Source organism: Eleutherodactylus coqui, unplaced genomic scaffold, assembly GCF_035609145.1.
Source record: "Eleutherodactylus coqui strain aEleCoq1 unplaced genomic scaffold, aEleCoq1.hap1 HAP1_SCAFFOLD_89, whole genome shotgun sequence".
In the NCBI taxonomy this organism is placed as follows: Eukaryota; Metazoa; Chordata; class Amphibia; order Anura; family Eleutherodactylidae; genus Eleutherodactylus; species Eleutherodactylus coqui.
The window spans coordinates 280,313-295,871 of record NW_027101717.1 but is presented as its reverse complement, the minus strand read 5'-3'; the positions used below and the strand labels follow the sequence as shown (position 1 = coordinate 295,871).

Below are 15,559 nucleotides of genomic sequence, written 5' to 3'. Positions count from 1 at the left end.
CCAGGACGTACATTTACGTCCTGTGGCGTTAAGGGATTAAATAACCAATTTGCAAAAATATGGCATTTTATTTTTTCTCCTCTAAATTGCATTCATTCCTGAAAAGAAACTGTGGGGTCAATTTATTGTGGTTATTTATTGATTATAAATAATAAAAAGGCGTGCTTTTATTTTCCCATATGTGTCATAAGGCACACAATAATTAAAATCAATAAAGCTCAGGTCGGTGGATGTTGCTCAATCACAATAAACAATATAGTCAGACCTCTATTCTATATTGTTGAGATTCTTATCCATCCACCATTTTTGTCTTTCCTAATATTTTTCAATCCAGGGATGATTAAATATCTATTGTCAGTGACTAGCGCCACCAGCGTTTATCCAAGATTGGTGGAGAATTTTTTGTCAGTGACTTAAGATAAACAATTATTGCTGATGGTTCTATATCCAATATTACTCATCAGTGTCACTATCCGTTTCAACACCTCTAATTCTTTGTATCAAAATAGATCTAACATCTACAATTGTTCCTGTTCTTATATTGGTCACGGTACAATGATGTTTAATATTTTGGATCAATAGTCCATTATCTCTGTTATTGTACCTGACAAATCCATTTATTTTTATTGTCACCTCATTTGGAACAATTTTTCATCAAAGATTGCTCAGGTAGTGTACGTTCTTTCTAGAACAATGTTTAGGTGACTGGTTTTGGCAGATTTCACCTCAATATATCACCATTGGATGCTAGGTCTGAAGTGTATTTTCACAACCCTTGATATATCAAGCTTATTTTGCTTGTTATTCTGTGACACTTCCTTATTTTTATATGACCCGTCCCCTGAGCTATTCATTTCCCGTAATACATATGATTATATGCAGGAAATGAATACAGCCACATAAAACCGTTATTGGCTATCAAGATAAGTTGTTCCAAATAGTGATGTCCTTTCAATGTTTTATCTCTCTTACTTATAAGTAGGCAATTCAGAAGAATTGTTGCTCCCACTTATATAAATAGTTCGTGTAGAGAGAAGATATGTAAGGTGAAGAGAGATAGTGGCTGCATTTGATGAAGCAGCATACTATTCCTTTATAAACCGCTCATCCCTTAGGATTTAAAGAGCTAGAATTTAATGTACATAGATGGTTTGGTGGTAGCCTAGAATTGATTATAGGCTATCACCTACATCAATGCCCCTTAGGATGATAGTCTCTGTTTCTATATATGCAGTCTGTTGTAATAAGCTAACAGCTGCCAGCTAGGATAATGATGATAGTCTCATTTTTCAGTTTTTAAATATGTAGGTAGGTTGCATTATGATGAACACACAACCACTATATAGATTAATTTTTCAAGGAGGGAATCGGCCCATGGAACCTATCCACCCATCCCCATCAACGCGTTTCCACAACCTTGGAGACGGTTGTTTCCTCAGGATGGAGCTAACCTAGCATGACCAGCCTCTCTGGCTGTCAGAGTATAAAATGAGCAGAGATGTCCTTCCACCTATCTCTAACTTTGTCATTGGTGCCAATGTGCCCCATGACCACTGGATCCTCACCAGCCTCTCTCAGTAATCTGTCAATTTATCAACAATGTGTTGAACTTGAGCGCCAAGATGACACACCATTATGCAACAGAGAGGAAAGTAGATAACAGCACATCCAACAAAGTCGCCAGGCTGAATTCGGCCACAGGTGCACGATCCAGAGAAGGAATCCTGGACCCAAGGATCCACAGCGTCACATCCACATTCAAAGAGATAGACCAGCACTCCCAGGGTTAACTTTATATAAATGCCATTCTTTATTCCTCAGTAAAAAAGTTGCGACATTTCGATCAAGTGTCTGATCTTTATCAAGCATGGGGGTGATGCAGGCAGCACCCTCTTATATACAAAGAGTCAAATCACAAACAACCAATACAATTACAATTAGACATCAGTGTCCCACCTCCAGACTCTGTGATTGGATATGGGGTGTGCAGCACAGCCGTTTGTTAAATAAAGGAAATAACCTCTTTAAAAATACGTACATATATTTTTGTAAATGCATTTATTACCTCCAACTGGGTTCCATTGCATCCGGCATCATGTAGCCGGCGTCCTGTCCTGGTAATCACGCACGTGCACATAATCCACCAATAGAGGCTTTGCCCTCACCAGTACTGAACATACTATCTTAACTGCGCATGCGCCGGCAGTTCCACACCCCTCCTATACATCAGAGGCAAGTTGCCCTCACCAACACTAGGCTTGGCCACGCTACTGCACATGTTTCAGCTGTGCCACGCACCCTCAATGCGTCAGGGATTAAACCGTGGCGCGTCAGGGACTTGGCTACAGCGCACATCAAGGACATCAAAGATGCAACTCCTCCTACATATTGCGTCAGGGCTGCAGTCCTTTCCATTAATAGGCACACAATAATCACTATTTAAGTAGGCATTTATACTGTTGTAACACCGTGCACTACATAGATGATCCACAGTGTCCCAATAGAAGGATCCAACATCATTAGATTTACAACTAAATAAGTGACTACATCCTACTCAATAGGCTTGGGGTCCTAGTTAGTGTAAGTAATCTCTTAACTAGAATGATGTGTGTCTTCAAACGTTAGTCTAGCCCATACATAGGTTAAATTTTGACTCAATGTCATGCAATGTATTTATACCTAATTTGAACAAAGACATCAAACAAATTATGTTAATTCAGTATGTTAATAAAGCATAATCCTTCCATATTGTCATTGATATAAAGAAAAAGCAATAGATGTACTGCTTGCTAAACCATTTTATTTAGTGCCATAGAAGAATACATTATGCAAAAAATTGGTGATAAACAAAACGCATAGGAGTACATTATGAAAATTCGGATATGCTGCACAATCCCAATCCAACACACAATGTCTGTAAAAAACAAAAAACAACACATAAGTACACATATATTAAAATCATAATATCTCAACAATATCAACTGTAAGTACTACAATGTGTTCCTTGCCAGCAATGTATTACTAGCTATCTACAAGAAATTAGCAAATAGATATATATGCACATTAATGTATGGTGTGGTGTTATACTCCAAATGAAGTTCTTCCGGTGCTAATGTATTAAGTTAGTGTATCCATCTTAATTCAAGGAATTTGAGTTTACCTTCACGGTCTCCCCCTCACGGTAAATCACATACTTCGTCAATTATTCGAAAGCGTAGCTGACTCACGTAATGACCACCTCAGAGAAATGCTTGGCTACCGCTACATCTTTGTTTTTTGTTTGTATCGTACTTTTGTGCTTGGAGATTCGTTGCTGTATCTCCATAGTTGTTTCTCCTATGTAAAACAAGCTGCAAGGACAAACCACCATATAGATCACAAACGAGGAACGGCATGTAAAATGTCCTCTAATTTTGTACTTGCGGCCAGTTCTAGGGTGCGTAAAGCTGTCCTCTCTAAGGAGGTTACCGCGAGACGCACACCCCATACAGGGGAAGCACCCCTTTCTGGAAATCAAGGGAGAGGTGCGTGGATCACAGGAAACAAACCTATTGGTCCATACCACTTTGTCTCTGATGTTGGCACCCCTTCGATACATCAAAGGGGGCTCTTTGAATTCCTCAATTTTAGGATGACTAATGGTCAAAACATGCCAGTGTCTCCTTAGAATATGAGAAATTGCAGGGCGAGCAGTACAAAAAGATGTAACGCGTTGGAGGGACTTTGTTGTTTTAACAGGTTCCAAAAAATCCTGTCTTATTTTATTATGCGCCCGCTGTTTATATTGTTGTATAATATCTTTTGGATATCCTCGCTCCAAGAAGCTTTTAGCCATTTTGTCTAGCCTTGCTTCCACAAACTCCTCATCAACAATTCTCTTCACCCGGTCTATCTCTTTGAATGTGGATGTGACACCATTATGCAACAATCACCATCTTTGTGGCAGAATGCCCTGTCTGTCCCCCTAATAATTGAGTCCCCCACTACCAGGACCTCCTGGCCTCATTATCCTCAGATGGTCATGTGATTTTAATTCTGACCAGCTCAGATTTGCTTTATTTGTTCAGTTTATAGTCTGTTTCTCACTGTGTGATGCTATTACATGAATTCCATCACAAAAAACTGCTTAGAGGGGACAGACTCTCTTAGCTCAGTTATTGATGATGATCACACAGTTATAATAGAGGAAACTACAGCTCATCCTCCTGACTGTATACTTATGGTCTGTAGCTTACTTAGGTGAATATAGAAGGTAATGGTAATTAAACTGTCCACCCAGCAGGCAGAAATGATGGTATAGCCTCTAGCTAATGCCGTGCTGATGGATCATGGGATTGATGTGAAAGTAAAAGCTAAATTCTCTCCATCAAGATGATGCCTGATAAGTGATTACACAGAGGAGACCTCCAGAGTGTGACAAGCAATCAGGTGAGGCGGGCAGGGATGGAAAAATGTGTTTTTGCTGGAGTGGCCCTTCAGTGCAAGTATATTATAAGATTGCTCATACACACATGGGCTGTTAAATGAGCAAAAGCTGTGGGAAGAGTTAGTGTCCGTTTAAGGCATTACACTAAAGTCTTTTTTGTTTCAAGAGCAGACTTTAATCTTTTCAGCTGCTTTTAAAGCTTATTGAATTCAGCTTGTAGTATATTTTGAAAAATAAGTTCCTGTAGCAACCTTTAATTCTAAAAGCTATTTGACTTAATTTGCATTGATTTGCAGAAAGAAAAGAATACTCAGTCATCTTCAGTTAAAGAGGCAATAAAGTACTGGCAAAAGCTTCGGCATGATCTTGAGAGAGCCAGATTGCTTACTGAACTAATTCGCAAGAGAGAGAAACTAAAAAGAGAACAAGTAAGTGAGATTCTTTTCTCTGATGTGGGATTAACCCCTTAGTGACCAAGCTTTTTTTTTTGTCTTTCCATTTGCATTTCCGCCCCACCCCTATTTTTAGAAAATCGTCACTCTTTTATTTATCCATCGATGTAGCTGTATAAGGGCTTGTTTTTTGTAGTTGTATTTTTTTATGGTACTATTTAATGTACCATATAATGTACCGAAAAAAAACTATAAAAAAATTTGAAGTGGAGTAAAATGAAATAAAAAAACGAAATTACACCATATTTGGGTGCATTTTGTTTCTACGACACTGCAACAAAAATGACATGATAACTTTATTCTATGGGTCAGTACAATTACTACAATACCAAACTTATATAGTTTTTTGTTGTTGTTGTTTTTGTGGGGTTTTTTGCTGTACTTTTATTTTTTTTATGATTTTCTGTCGCCAGATTTGCACGCAATAACTTTTTTTTCTCCTTCGCCATAGTTGTGTGGAGGCTCATTTTTTGTGGGACGTCCTGTAGTTTGAGTTGGTACCATTTTGGAATACAAACGACTTTTTGATCGCTTTTTATTGCATTTTTTCTTGGATATAGGGTAACTAAAAAAACGCATTTCTGGAGTTCTTTCTTTTTCTTTTTCGGACGACATTCACCATGTGAGGTAAATAATGCGTTACTTTGATAGATCAGACTTTTACGAATGTGGTGATACCAAATATCTACTTTTGTTTTATTATTTAGATTTTTTTATTATAAATAAGCCAAAAAGGGGGGCTATTTTTTTTTAATAATTAGTAAAACTTTATTGATCTTACATTTTGCTTTTTAGTCCCCAGAGGGAAAACTTGCGATGCTTTAATTGCTCCTGCAGTATGATGTAATCTGACAGGCTATTTTTTTTTTTTTTTAATAATTAGTAAAACTTTATTGATCTTACTTTTTGCTTTTTAGTCCCCAGAGGGACAACCTGCGATGCTTTAATTGCTCCTGCAGTATGATGTAATCTGACAGGCAGTTTATTAAGCCACCCCAGAAGGATCCCAGCTGCTATGACACCCGCACGGCTCCCTGCTATCCTATCGCGGGGGGCCATACGGGACCCCTAAATGTCGTTTGGGGGATTTAAATGCCACTATCAGAATTGACCAGCAGCATTTAAAGGGTTAACAGCTCCGATGAGCCACATAGACCCCCGATACAGTCCGTCAAAAGGTGTATCAGCTGTCACGAAGGTGTTAAACTGCTCAGTGAGCTGGTGTCTAGTACAGCTTCACAGCAAATTAGTAAACAAATTATACTGAATGACTAGAGGTGAATATTTGATATCAGTGAGGCTGATATTGAGAATTAAAAATTATTATCTGGTTTAGAGGTCCTCATATGCTGGGCGCATTATCTAGTAAAATTGCTAAACTCTAAAGCTACGAGAAGGGCAGGACCTGCTCCTTTATAAATATAGCTTTTCTGTGTATAGCTGTGAAGAACCGCCGATAGTAAAATCAAGCAGAGGCAGGAATGGGTTTTTAACCCTTCCTGCCTTTCCTTCCCCTAGTACACAGTGCTCAATGAGCACTGTCTACTAGAACGTGAAAGCAGAACCGTAGCTTTCACTACGGGAGCCAGGGGTTCATGTGACCTCCGAGGTTCCCTGCTACAGCAAAACTGGAGGGTCATACTAGACCCTGGCCAGCTCTGACAGCGACTAATGTTACTACAGGGGTTGCTTTTCCCTGTAACTGGGGCTCCTACAGATGCCCCAGCTACAGTGGGAAAGTGTAAAAAAAAAATGAATGTCCCCCAGAGGTCTTACATGACGTCATGGGGTACATAGATAGTAAAAAACATGATTACATACACAAAGAGAACAATATTACAGAATAAAACAACAATACATTCATAAGAAAGAAAATAACACAAAGTTGACGCCAACCAAAACCGTCGCCGTATGCGCCCTGTAAACTAAAACCATACATACTGTATATCAAAACGTCCGAAACAAAAAGAGGAACTCATTCCCGTACTTTATTTTAGCATAAATATACTAAATTTTAAAAAAGGCTAAAAATGTTTTTAAAAAATCTTTTTTTTTTTTTAAAGCATTTCACCCCCAATAAAACTAAAAAACGGGGAAAAAGATATTTTAAAAATCACCCTATATGTTACGGAAAAAAAACGCTGTAAAAATAATTTTTGTAGCTGAAGGAAACAAAATAGGGCAGTAAAACCGCCACATGAGTAAAATACCTAAAAAGTGTCTGGTTCTTAAGGTACAAAACAGCCTGGTCCTTAAGGAGTTAAGACTTAACCAAGTGTTTTGTTTTTGAAGTGGGGTTCGGTTAAAAAATAGAACTGCAATAAGTAAAACTGAAAAAGGGATTAATCTGCTCACCACCATAAGGCACACTGGTAAATCCAGGTAGGGCTTGATGCATGTAGGAAACCACTTTGCCCACTAACAGGTAATCCAAGACAATAAGCAAAGGTATTGTAGTTGTTCTCCAGCACTTTGGTGTTGGAGTACAACAACCTTTGTTTATGGTCTTTATAAAACACTATCCGATGATTGCTGATATCTAAATAAAAAACTATTTCATTGTAATTCCATTGTACCTCTTTCTAAATATGTAATTTCAGGCTATACCAATTTGGTTCACAATAGGTTCCTGAGGAGCTGTTAAAACGGCTGAAACGCCGAACCACAAACCTTTTTTATGTCTACACATTCACAGTAAAATTTAGAGAGACAGAAGCCACGGTTAACATATTACTCAAGTGGTTCTTACCTCTTTTCTGTTCTTTAATTTCTGGGCCTTTACCCGTTGAGTTACTACAATAAAATCCACACTCTGATTAATATTTGGTCTTAACACTACCGACCGACACACAATAACTGTTTGGTCTTAACGCCAGTGACCAACACACAATAAGTTGCCTATTAGTGGCCCAATTCCACTCCAATCTCAAGCACTATGACATATGTTGTCATCCTAGCATCTTAGTATCTGTGAATTATGGAAGGATTATAGCAGCTACCACATCTTTATGTTTGTTTGTCTTGTCAGGCTTCTCTATCACTTTTTAAATTAATCAGTAAAAGTTATATTTTAGAATCTTACCTATGAAGGCGTATGATTTTTTAAATTTTCTCTTTTAAACCAGATATTAATGCATATCCTTTTATTTCTACTGTTTTTATTTTCTGATTTGTAGATGTAGTTTTTTATTACTCTGATTTCTGTGCATGATTATGGGGACTGCCATCTTGTTGGCACATTCAGAGAGGTGCTTTACAGTAGCCACATGGAGAACAGGAACCTCTAATCCGAAGATTCCATTCACTTTCAATGGAAGTGCTGGAGATAGCAGAGTACAAGCATACAAGATAATATCCATCCACCCTATTGAAACATATAGCGTGGCGACCACACATTCTCTGTCAATGTGACGTTACAGCTGGTGGGAGAAGCATTCCCGCAGTGACAAGAAATGAGGGGGTGGGGGGCACAGGACCCCTGTTCCCAGGATTGGTGGGGATTCTTAGTGGAAAGACTGCCACTGATTTATAAAGTTATCCCCGGTACTGGTGTACCTTGACGCCACCGGAAGATCGGGGTTTAACAGGAGGAACGCCCCGGTCACACCCCTAGCTCCCGATTGGGTGGTGATCCAGCAGAGAACCGACAGCAGTGTGCAAATACTTTAGTGGTGGGATAGAGGGATACGGGTTGTTTCTGTGTTATTTACATGATAACACCTTAAAATATAAGCCTAACACTGAAAAAAACCCTAACCCTATGCCTTAATCCCACTGCAAAAGTCACTGGAGGCTCCTGCCACCTTCCCTGCATTTACTACCCCTGGCAGCCAGCGGTGCGGGCGACACTGCCATAATGCAGGCTCCTGCAACCTTCCGCGCATTCACTAGCCCCATCAGCCAGCAGCATGGCTGCTGCTGCAACCTTGCCAGTCCTTTGGAGATAATGTTCAGTGAGGTCTGAAGGCCCACCAGCAACACCATGGTGCCAACCGCCACACCCGCATAGCCGTCAGCTACTCGGGCTGCAAGGGAGGGGGAAGCGCTGCAACCGGGTGGCCTTGGCCGGTGCACCGTAATGGCCCACATCAGTGAGCTAGTGAGGCAGAAAATGGGGCGTGGGGGTTAGTTGCTGCACCAGGGAGCCCATGCATGCCTTCAGGGGAGAGAACAGTAGGCCAGCACACTCATGATTGCAGCCCTTACTCACCGCTGCTGACGGCGAACTTTCATTGTAGCCCACCGGAGTCCACAGCGGCAGAGCGGTGAGTCCAGGCTATGACCGGCAGGCCAGATTGCTGAGTGCAGCCAATCACACAGTGGGGGGCCTGACCTGGCTGTCAAACTCCCTAACTGTTGGCTACACCCACCGCTTCCAGTGGCATCAAGGTACACCTGTACCGTTATACCCTATCTGCGGAGGGGAATAACTTTAGATTTTGCGATGTCAATCATCGGGCGCGTGCACAGAGGGGCTCAAGCCCCATGAAATTTAAAATCCCTCTGCTCCTGGCTGCCATGTATAGCCAGAAGCAGAGAGATTTCACCGGGGACATGGGATAACAGTGAGTGATCATTTCAAGTAAAAAAAAGTGTAAAAAGTAAAAAAAAAAGTTTATATCTGTGAGGGAGGATGAAATGACGTACCTATGGCCCGCTGATTTTTCCGCGGACCTTACCCCAGCTTCTGCGCACGCGCCCGTCGCCAAAATGGCAGGCGCAGCGCAAAAGCCGTGGATAGCCAGGGTAATTTAAAATCTCCCTGCTCCTGGCTACAAAACTTAGCCGAGAGCCTGGAGATTTCACGGGGAGCTGCGGTGAGCAGTTCCTGATCACGTGTTCGCCGTTATCCAATGAATAATGGCGATCACGTAAAAGTAAAAAAAAGGTAAAGGTTCATCTCCCCTCACCGATGCGATCGGTGAGATGAGATGAAACTTTTTACCAGAGGCCTCCGTATTTGCACCCCGACGCGATCTTCCTCCGTGAACTTTCCCGGATTCTGCACATGAGACTGCCGGCAAAACACCGGACACATGCGCAGGAGTCAGGGAGCCAAGGAAACTTAAAATCTCCTTGCTCCCAGCGACCAATGGTCGCCGAGATCCTGGAGCAGTGACCTTGTTGAGTGGTCGCCAGTCACGTGATAAAAAGGTAGCGATCTACTTTTGGACGGTCTCACATGACCGGATAGGAATTACGGATTCCACATGCGTCTGATCCGTGGTAATACGCAGATCAATCACATTGGATTACACAATTCCGCTCACATTAGTGGGTCGGAATTGCGTAATCCACTCGCAGAAAGGAGAACACAGCAGGTTCTATTTTACCGCGGATATCCGCAACATAGAGCCCATTGTTGCTCCATGGTCGCGGATATACCCACAGCCCATACGCAACTACCTTGTATACGGGCTGCGGGTACCCGTGTCATCGCTAAGCAACGGTGCGGGAAATACAAACAAAACAAAAAAATGTACTGCGCATGACCGCCTGTGTGAGTAGGCAGTTATGCGCAGTACATTACGTGGCCGTACACAGGGTCACAGCCGGGCTCACAGCTGGGATCCGCTGCGGGCCTCCACAAGCGGATTCCACCTACGGCTGCGCAAGCCTGGCGTTATTCAGACCGCTACCTGTAATACGCAATTTACAAGAAGCCCTGGGAACGCTTGCCTTCCTGCAGTTCCAGGAGCACCTTGTTGAGCGTCTTCTGTGTGAGACCGCCGCACCTCATCAAGCTTACGGAGACTCACAGAGTGCCACTTTTTACACCCCATACGCGCTACTGAGGTCACGAAATACCCCCAAAAAGCATGAGAGATGGGAGGATACACTGTTTTATTGCCCCATGTACCCATCCCAACCAGGCTCCGTAATTACCCCTGTCTTTGGAAATACTACACAGTTCACATTATTACTTTTATCTAAGATTTGGGGAACGCCGAAAAGGGCGCGGAGTGTGTGTATGTGGGGGGGGGATTAAGGTGTCAATTTTTATTCTGTACAAGTGAGCAATGGGGCCTGGAATGTATTCAGTTGTGCCCTGCAATCCAACGGGTGTTCCCTCCATTACAGGCCTTGCCATGTGTCCTTTAAGTAGATTAGGGCCACAAGGGGTATGTTTTTGAACACGGGACAAACGGGGGTATCCATTTTGGGGTAAAGGTCTTCATTACTATGTACACTGTACAAAAAAACAGTTTTTAAATTGACAAAATTGCCAAAAAAATGAAAATCGTAATTTTTTCCTTCTGCTTTGCTTAGATTCATTCAAATTCTGTAGGGTCAAAATACGCAATACACCCCTAGATGAAGTCATTAAGGGGTCTAGTTTTTAAAATGGGGTCATTTGTTGGGGTTCTTTATAGTTTTGGACGCTCAATGGCTCTACAAATGGGCAATTGGGCCTGGAATTTATTCCTTTGTACCCTGAAATCCAACGGTTACTCCTTACTTTATAGGTCTAGCCATGTGTCCTTTAAGTAGGGCCATGTGTCCTTTAAGTAGGGCCACAAGGGGTATGGTTCTGAACATGGGACAAACAGGGGTATCCATTTTGGGGTGAAAGTGCTCATTTCTATGTGTGCTGTACAAAAAAAAACATTTTTTAAATTGATACAACTGCCAAAAAAATGAAAATTGTTATTTTTTCCTACTGCTTTGCTTAGATTTATTCAAAAATTGTAGGGTAAAAATACACAGTACACCCCTAGATAAATTCGTTAAGGGGTCTAGTTTTCAAAATGGGATCATTTGTTGGGGTTCTCTGTCGTTTTGGCGGCTCAAGGGCTCTACAAGTGGGCAATGGGGCCTAAATCACCTTCATGCAAAATTTCTGTTCTGAAAGCCACCGATTACTCCTTTTTATTTTAGGTCCCGTTGTGCATCCAGACAAAAGATTAGGGCCACAATGAGTATGTCTCTGAACATGGGACAAACAGGGGTATCCATTTTGGGGTGCAAGCCTTCATTCATGTGTGCTGTACAAAAAAAGCTGTTTTTAAAATGACAGAATTGACAAAATAACGAAAATCACAATTTTTTCCTTTTGCTTTGGTTGAATTCATTCAAAAACTATGGGGTCAAAATGGGAAGTACACCCCTATATAAATTCGTTAAGGGGTCTAGTTTTCAAAATGGGGTCACTTGTGGGGGTTCTCTTTGGTTTTGGCCGCTCAAGAGCTCTACAAAAGTGCTATGGGGCCTAAAACGCCTTCAAGCAAAATTTATGTTCTGAAAGACACTGACTACTCCTTTCATTTTAGGCCCCGTTGTGCATCCAGATATAAGATTAGGGCCACAATAGGTATATTTCTGAACACGGGAGAAACAGGGGTATCTATTTTGGGGTTGTAAATCCTCATTTTCATGGGCACTATAGGAAAAAAATATGTCTTTAAAATGACATATTTGCAAAAATATGAAATTTTATTTTTTCTCCTATAAATTGAATTAATTCCTGGAAAAAAAACGGTGGGGTCAAAATACTCATGACACCCCTCAGTGAATACATTAAAGGGGTTGTCTCGCGGCAGCAAGTGGGGTTATACACTTCTGTATGGCCATATTAATGCACTTTGTAATGTACATTGTGCATTAATTATGAGCCATACAGAAGTTATTCACTTACCTGCTCCGTTGCTGGCGTCCCCGTCGCCATGGTGCCGTCTAACTTCGGTGTCTTCTTGCTTTTTTAGACGCGCTTGCGCAGATGGATCTTCTTCCTTCGGCTGGTCTCGGAAGCATCAGCGTTTTGGCTCCGCCCCCTTGTACGCGTCATTGCGTAGCTCCGCCCCCGTCACGTGCCGATTCCAGCCAATCAGGAGGCTGGAACCGGCACACGTCAAGGGGCGGAGCTACGCGATGATGCGTAGAAGGGGGCGGAGCCAAAACGCCGATGCTTCCGAGACCAGCCGAAGGAAGAAGATCCATCTGCGCAAGCGCGTCTAAAAAAGCAAGAAGACACCGAAGTTAGACGGCACCATGGCGACGGGGACGCCAGCAACGGAGCAGGTAAGTGAATAACTTCTGTATGGCTCATATTTAATGCACAATGTATATTACAAAGTGCATTAATATGGCCATACAGAAGTGTATAACCCCACTTAATTTCGCGAGACAACCCCTTTAAGGGGTGTAGTTTTTAAAATGGGGTCATTTGGGGGGTATCTATTATTCTGACACTCATGAGGCTTTGCAAACTTGGCTTGGTGCAGGAAAACAAAGTGTTCCTCAAAATGCTGAAAAGTAATGTTAAATTTGTACGTCATCTAAATGGTTAAAAAAAACCAGAAAAGTTTTTCAAATGTGCATTCAGAATAAAGTAAACAGTTGGAAATATATATCTTATCAAAAATTTGTACAGTATGTTTAGACATATTTGAGATATTACAGTTGAAAATGTGAAAAAATGACAATTTTTTCTAAATTTTTCCAATATTGGTACTTTTAATAAATATACACAAATTATATCGGTCTCTTTTTACAACCAAAATGAAGTGTGGCGAAAAAACAATATCAGAATCATTTGGATATGCAAAACCTTTAAGGAGTTATGCTGTGTTGAACGACACATGTCAGATTTCCAAAATTTGGCTCCGTCACTAAGGCGCAAACCGGCTTCGTCACTAAGGGGTTAAGGCTGTGCAGCTCCGATGCTGGAAGATGTTTGTCAGGGTTCTCTTACTGTATATTGCCAGCGCCTCTGCTGTCGGAGCCTATTCAACGTGTCACCTCATGCAGTACTGGCTTTATAGCATATAGCGCCCTTGTATAATGGCAGAAAGAGTAAGCCTCCTAGGAAAACCAGAAGGGTTAAAATGTGTGCTACGTGGGGTGCTCATCAAACATGCATCCCTGTTAGAAAAAGTGAATTCAGCTACAGTAGTTAATTTACTACCCAAGATACAAAACTAAAGGCCATTTTTAGACACAACGATTTTTGCTCAAAAATCGCTCAAAGCCGCCCTTTGAGTGATAATCGTTGTGTCTAACTCCACTGACATTGTGCAGTTTTCGTTAAGCCGTCACTGATTGCTGATCTTTCCGCATGCTGAAAGATCAGTTATCAGGAATTCACAGTGGGATACAGCTGTATCCCGCTCCTTGATGACAGGCGGGGTATAAAGAGCAGAGCGGTCTAGCAAGCAAACACCTAACAGGCTGAATGATCTTATTACTACTAGGTTTGAGCTTAAGGCCCTCCTTGACAAAAAATATACCAAATACAGACAACATAAAAAAATATGCTTATGAAAATGCCAATAAATGCAGCTGACCACTAGCAAGGCTTTTACACCCCAGAACGTTGCACACATTTTTCCCCCACATTATGTCGCCTGCAAACACTAAAATTCATGACCCAACACTCGGGGCAATTGCAGAAATACTATCATAGATATTATATAAATACTTTTAGATACAGATACAATATAAAAGGACCATACTCTGAGTTGCCTCTAGATCAGCTGGATATCGAAATAAAAGAATATGTTCAAGAGAACCCTCTACCATATATTTCAACAGAGATTAAATCATCCTTAGAGGAGGATTTCACAGTAGAAGTAGTAGCAGTGGTTATTAAGGGAACCCCAGCAGGGAAAAGCCCGGGTCCGGATGAGTACACTCCCCGCTTTTATAAAACTTTTGGGGAACAGCTGTTACCCTTTATTACAAAAGCTTTCAATAGTGTATCTCCATCTTCCCCATTCCCAGCTCACTCTTTATTCGCACTTATTACAGTTATCCCAAAGCTGGGAAGGGATCCATCTATATGCGCTAGTTATAGACCGATCTCTTTAATTAACGGTAAATAGATTATGTGCTAACCTCCCATCTTTAATCCCTTAAGCACATGGTCTATTTTGGGCTTAACGACGCAATGATTTTCGGCAGATTTTAACCCATAACTTTTTTTCTTTTTCAGTTGACACAGCCGTAAAAGGGCTTGTTTTTTGCGTGGCGAACTGTAGTTTTTATCACCGTCATTTTTGGGTACATAGATTGTATTGCAAACTTTTTTTTCCCCAGTCGTCTCCACGACAGCACCACTTGAGATAGCCTCCTCCTGATAGGACAGGAACACACTGAGAGGTTAAAAGCTCCCCCCCTTCCCCCCCTCAGTGTCTTCCTGTCCTGCCAGGAGGCAGAATCTCTGAGAGGGGCTGGTGGAGACGCCAGCCGGAAGCTATACTCACGGGCGAATCGAAGGGCAGTGGGTCAGCCTGTCCTCCCCTCCAGCCAGATGACTCCCGGGAAGCCACATGGGGCGGTATCCCCCGGGCCAGGTTCCTCCGCAGCGGCCCATAGGGGGTGCAAAGCAGGAGCCCCGGTCCTCCTCCTCCACCCCGGGTATGGACCGAGCGCGGCGCTCCAGGAAGCCCTTTGACGGCATCGGAGGGGGCGGGGCGCCACGTCACGTATCCAGCGCGGTGACATCATCGCGCTCGCGTCAGGAGGTGCGTGGAGGGGGCGGGGCTTGGCACAGGAGCGCCAGATTTAAAAAAAAGGTACCTGAGAGAAGTAAAGATGTGGAGCCAGCGCTACAGGTCGCACTACCAGTGGGTGTCTGCAGCACTGGTATACTGATGAGTGCTCCAGCACCAGAGACTGCTGAAACTTCAGCCAGTACGGCAAAAAATATGATGCAAAGTCCAATAGACTGTATGTGGAATAT

The 15,559-nt window shown here is 42.1% G+C and overlaps 1 protein-coding gene across 8 annotated transcripts in view; it reads left to right on the top strand.

Annotated features, from left to right (window-relative positions):
* The window catches only part of LOC136590921 (bromodomain and PHD finger-containing protein 3-like), a 192,211-nt gene that overhangs the window by 113,286 nt on the left and 63,366 nt on the right, over positions 1–15,559 (top strand). For all 8 annotated transcript variants that reach the window (XM_066588437.1, XM_066588436.1, XM_066588432.1 and 5 more), the window contains exon 4: positions 4,723–4,854. In XM_066588437.1, coding sequence (XP_066444534.1) covers positions 4,723–4,854 — 132 coding nt within the window. The remainder of the gene's footprint in view (positions 1–4,722; positions 4,855–15,559) is intronic.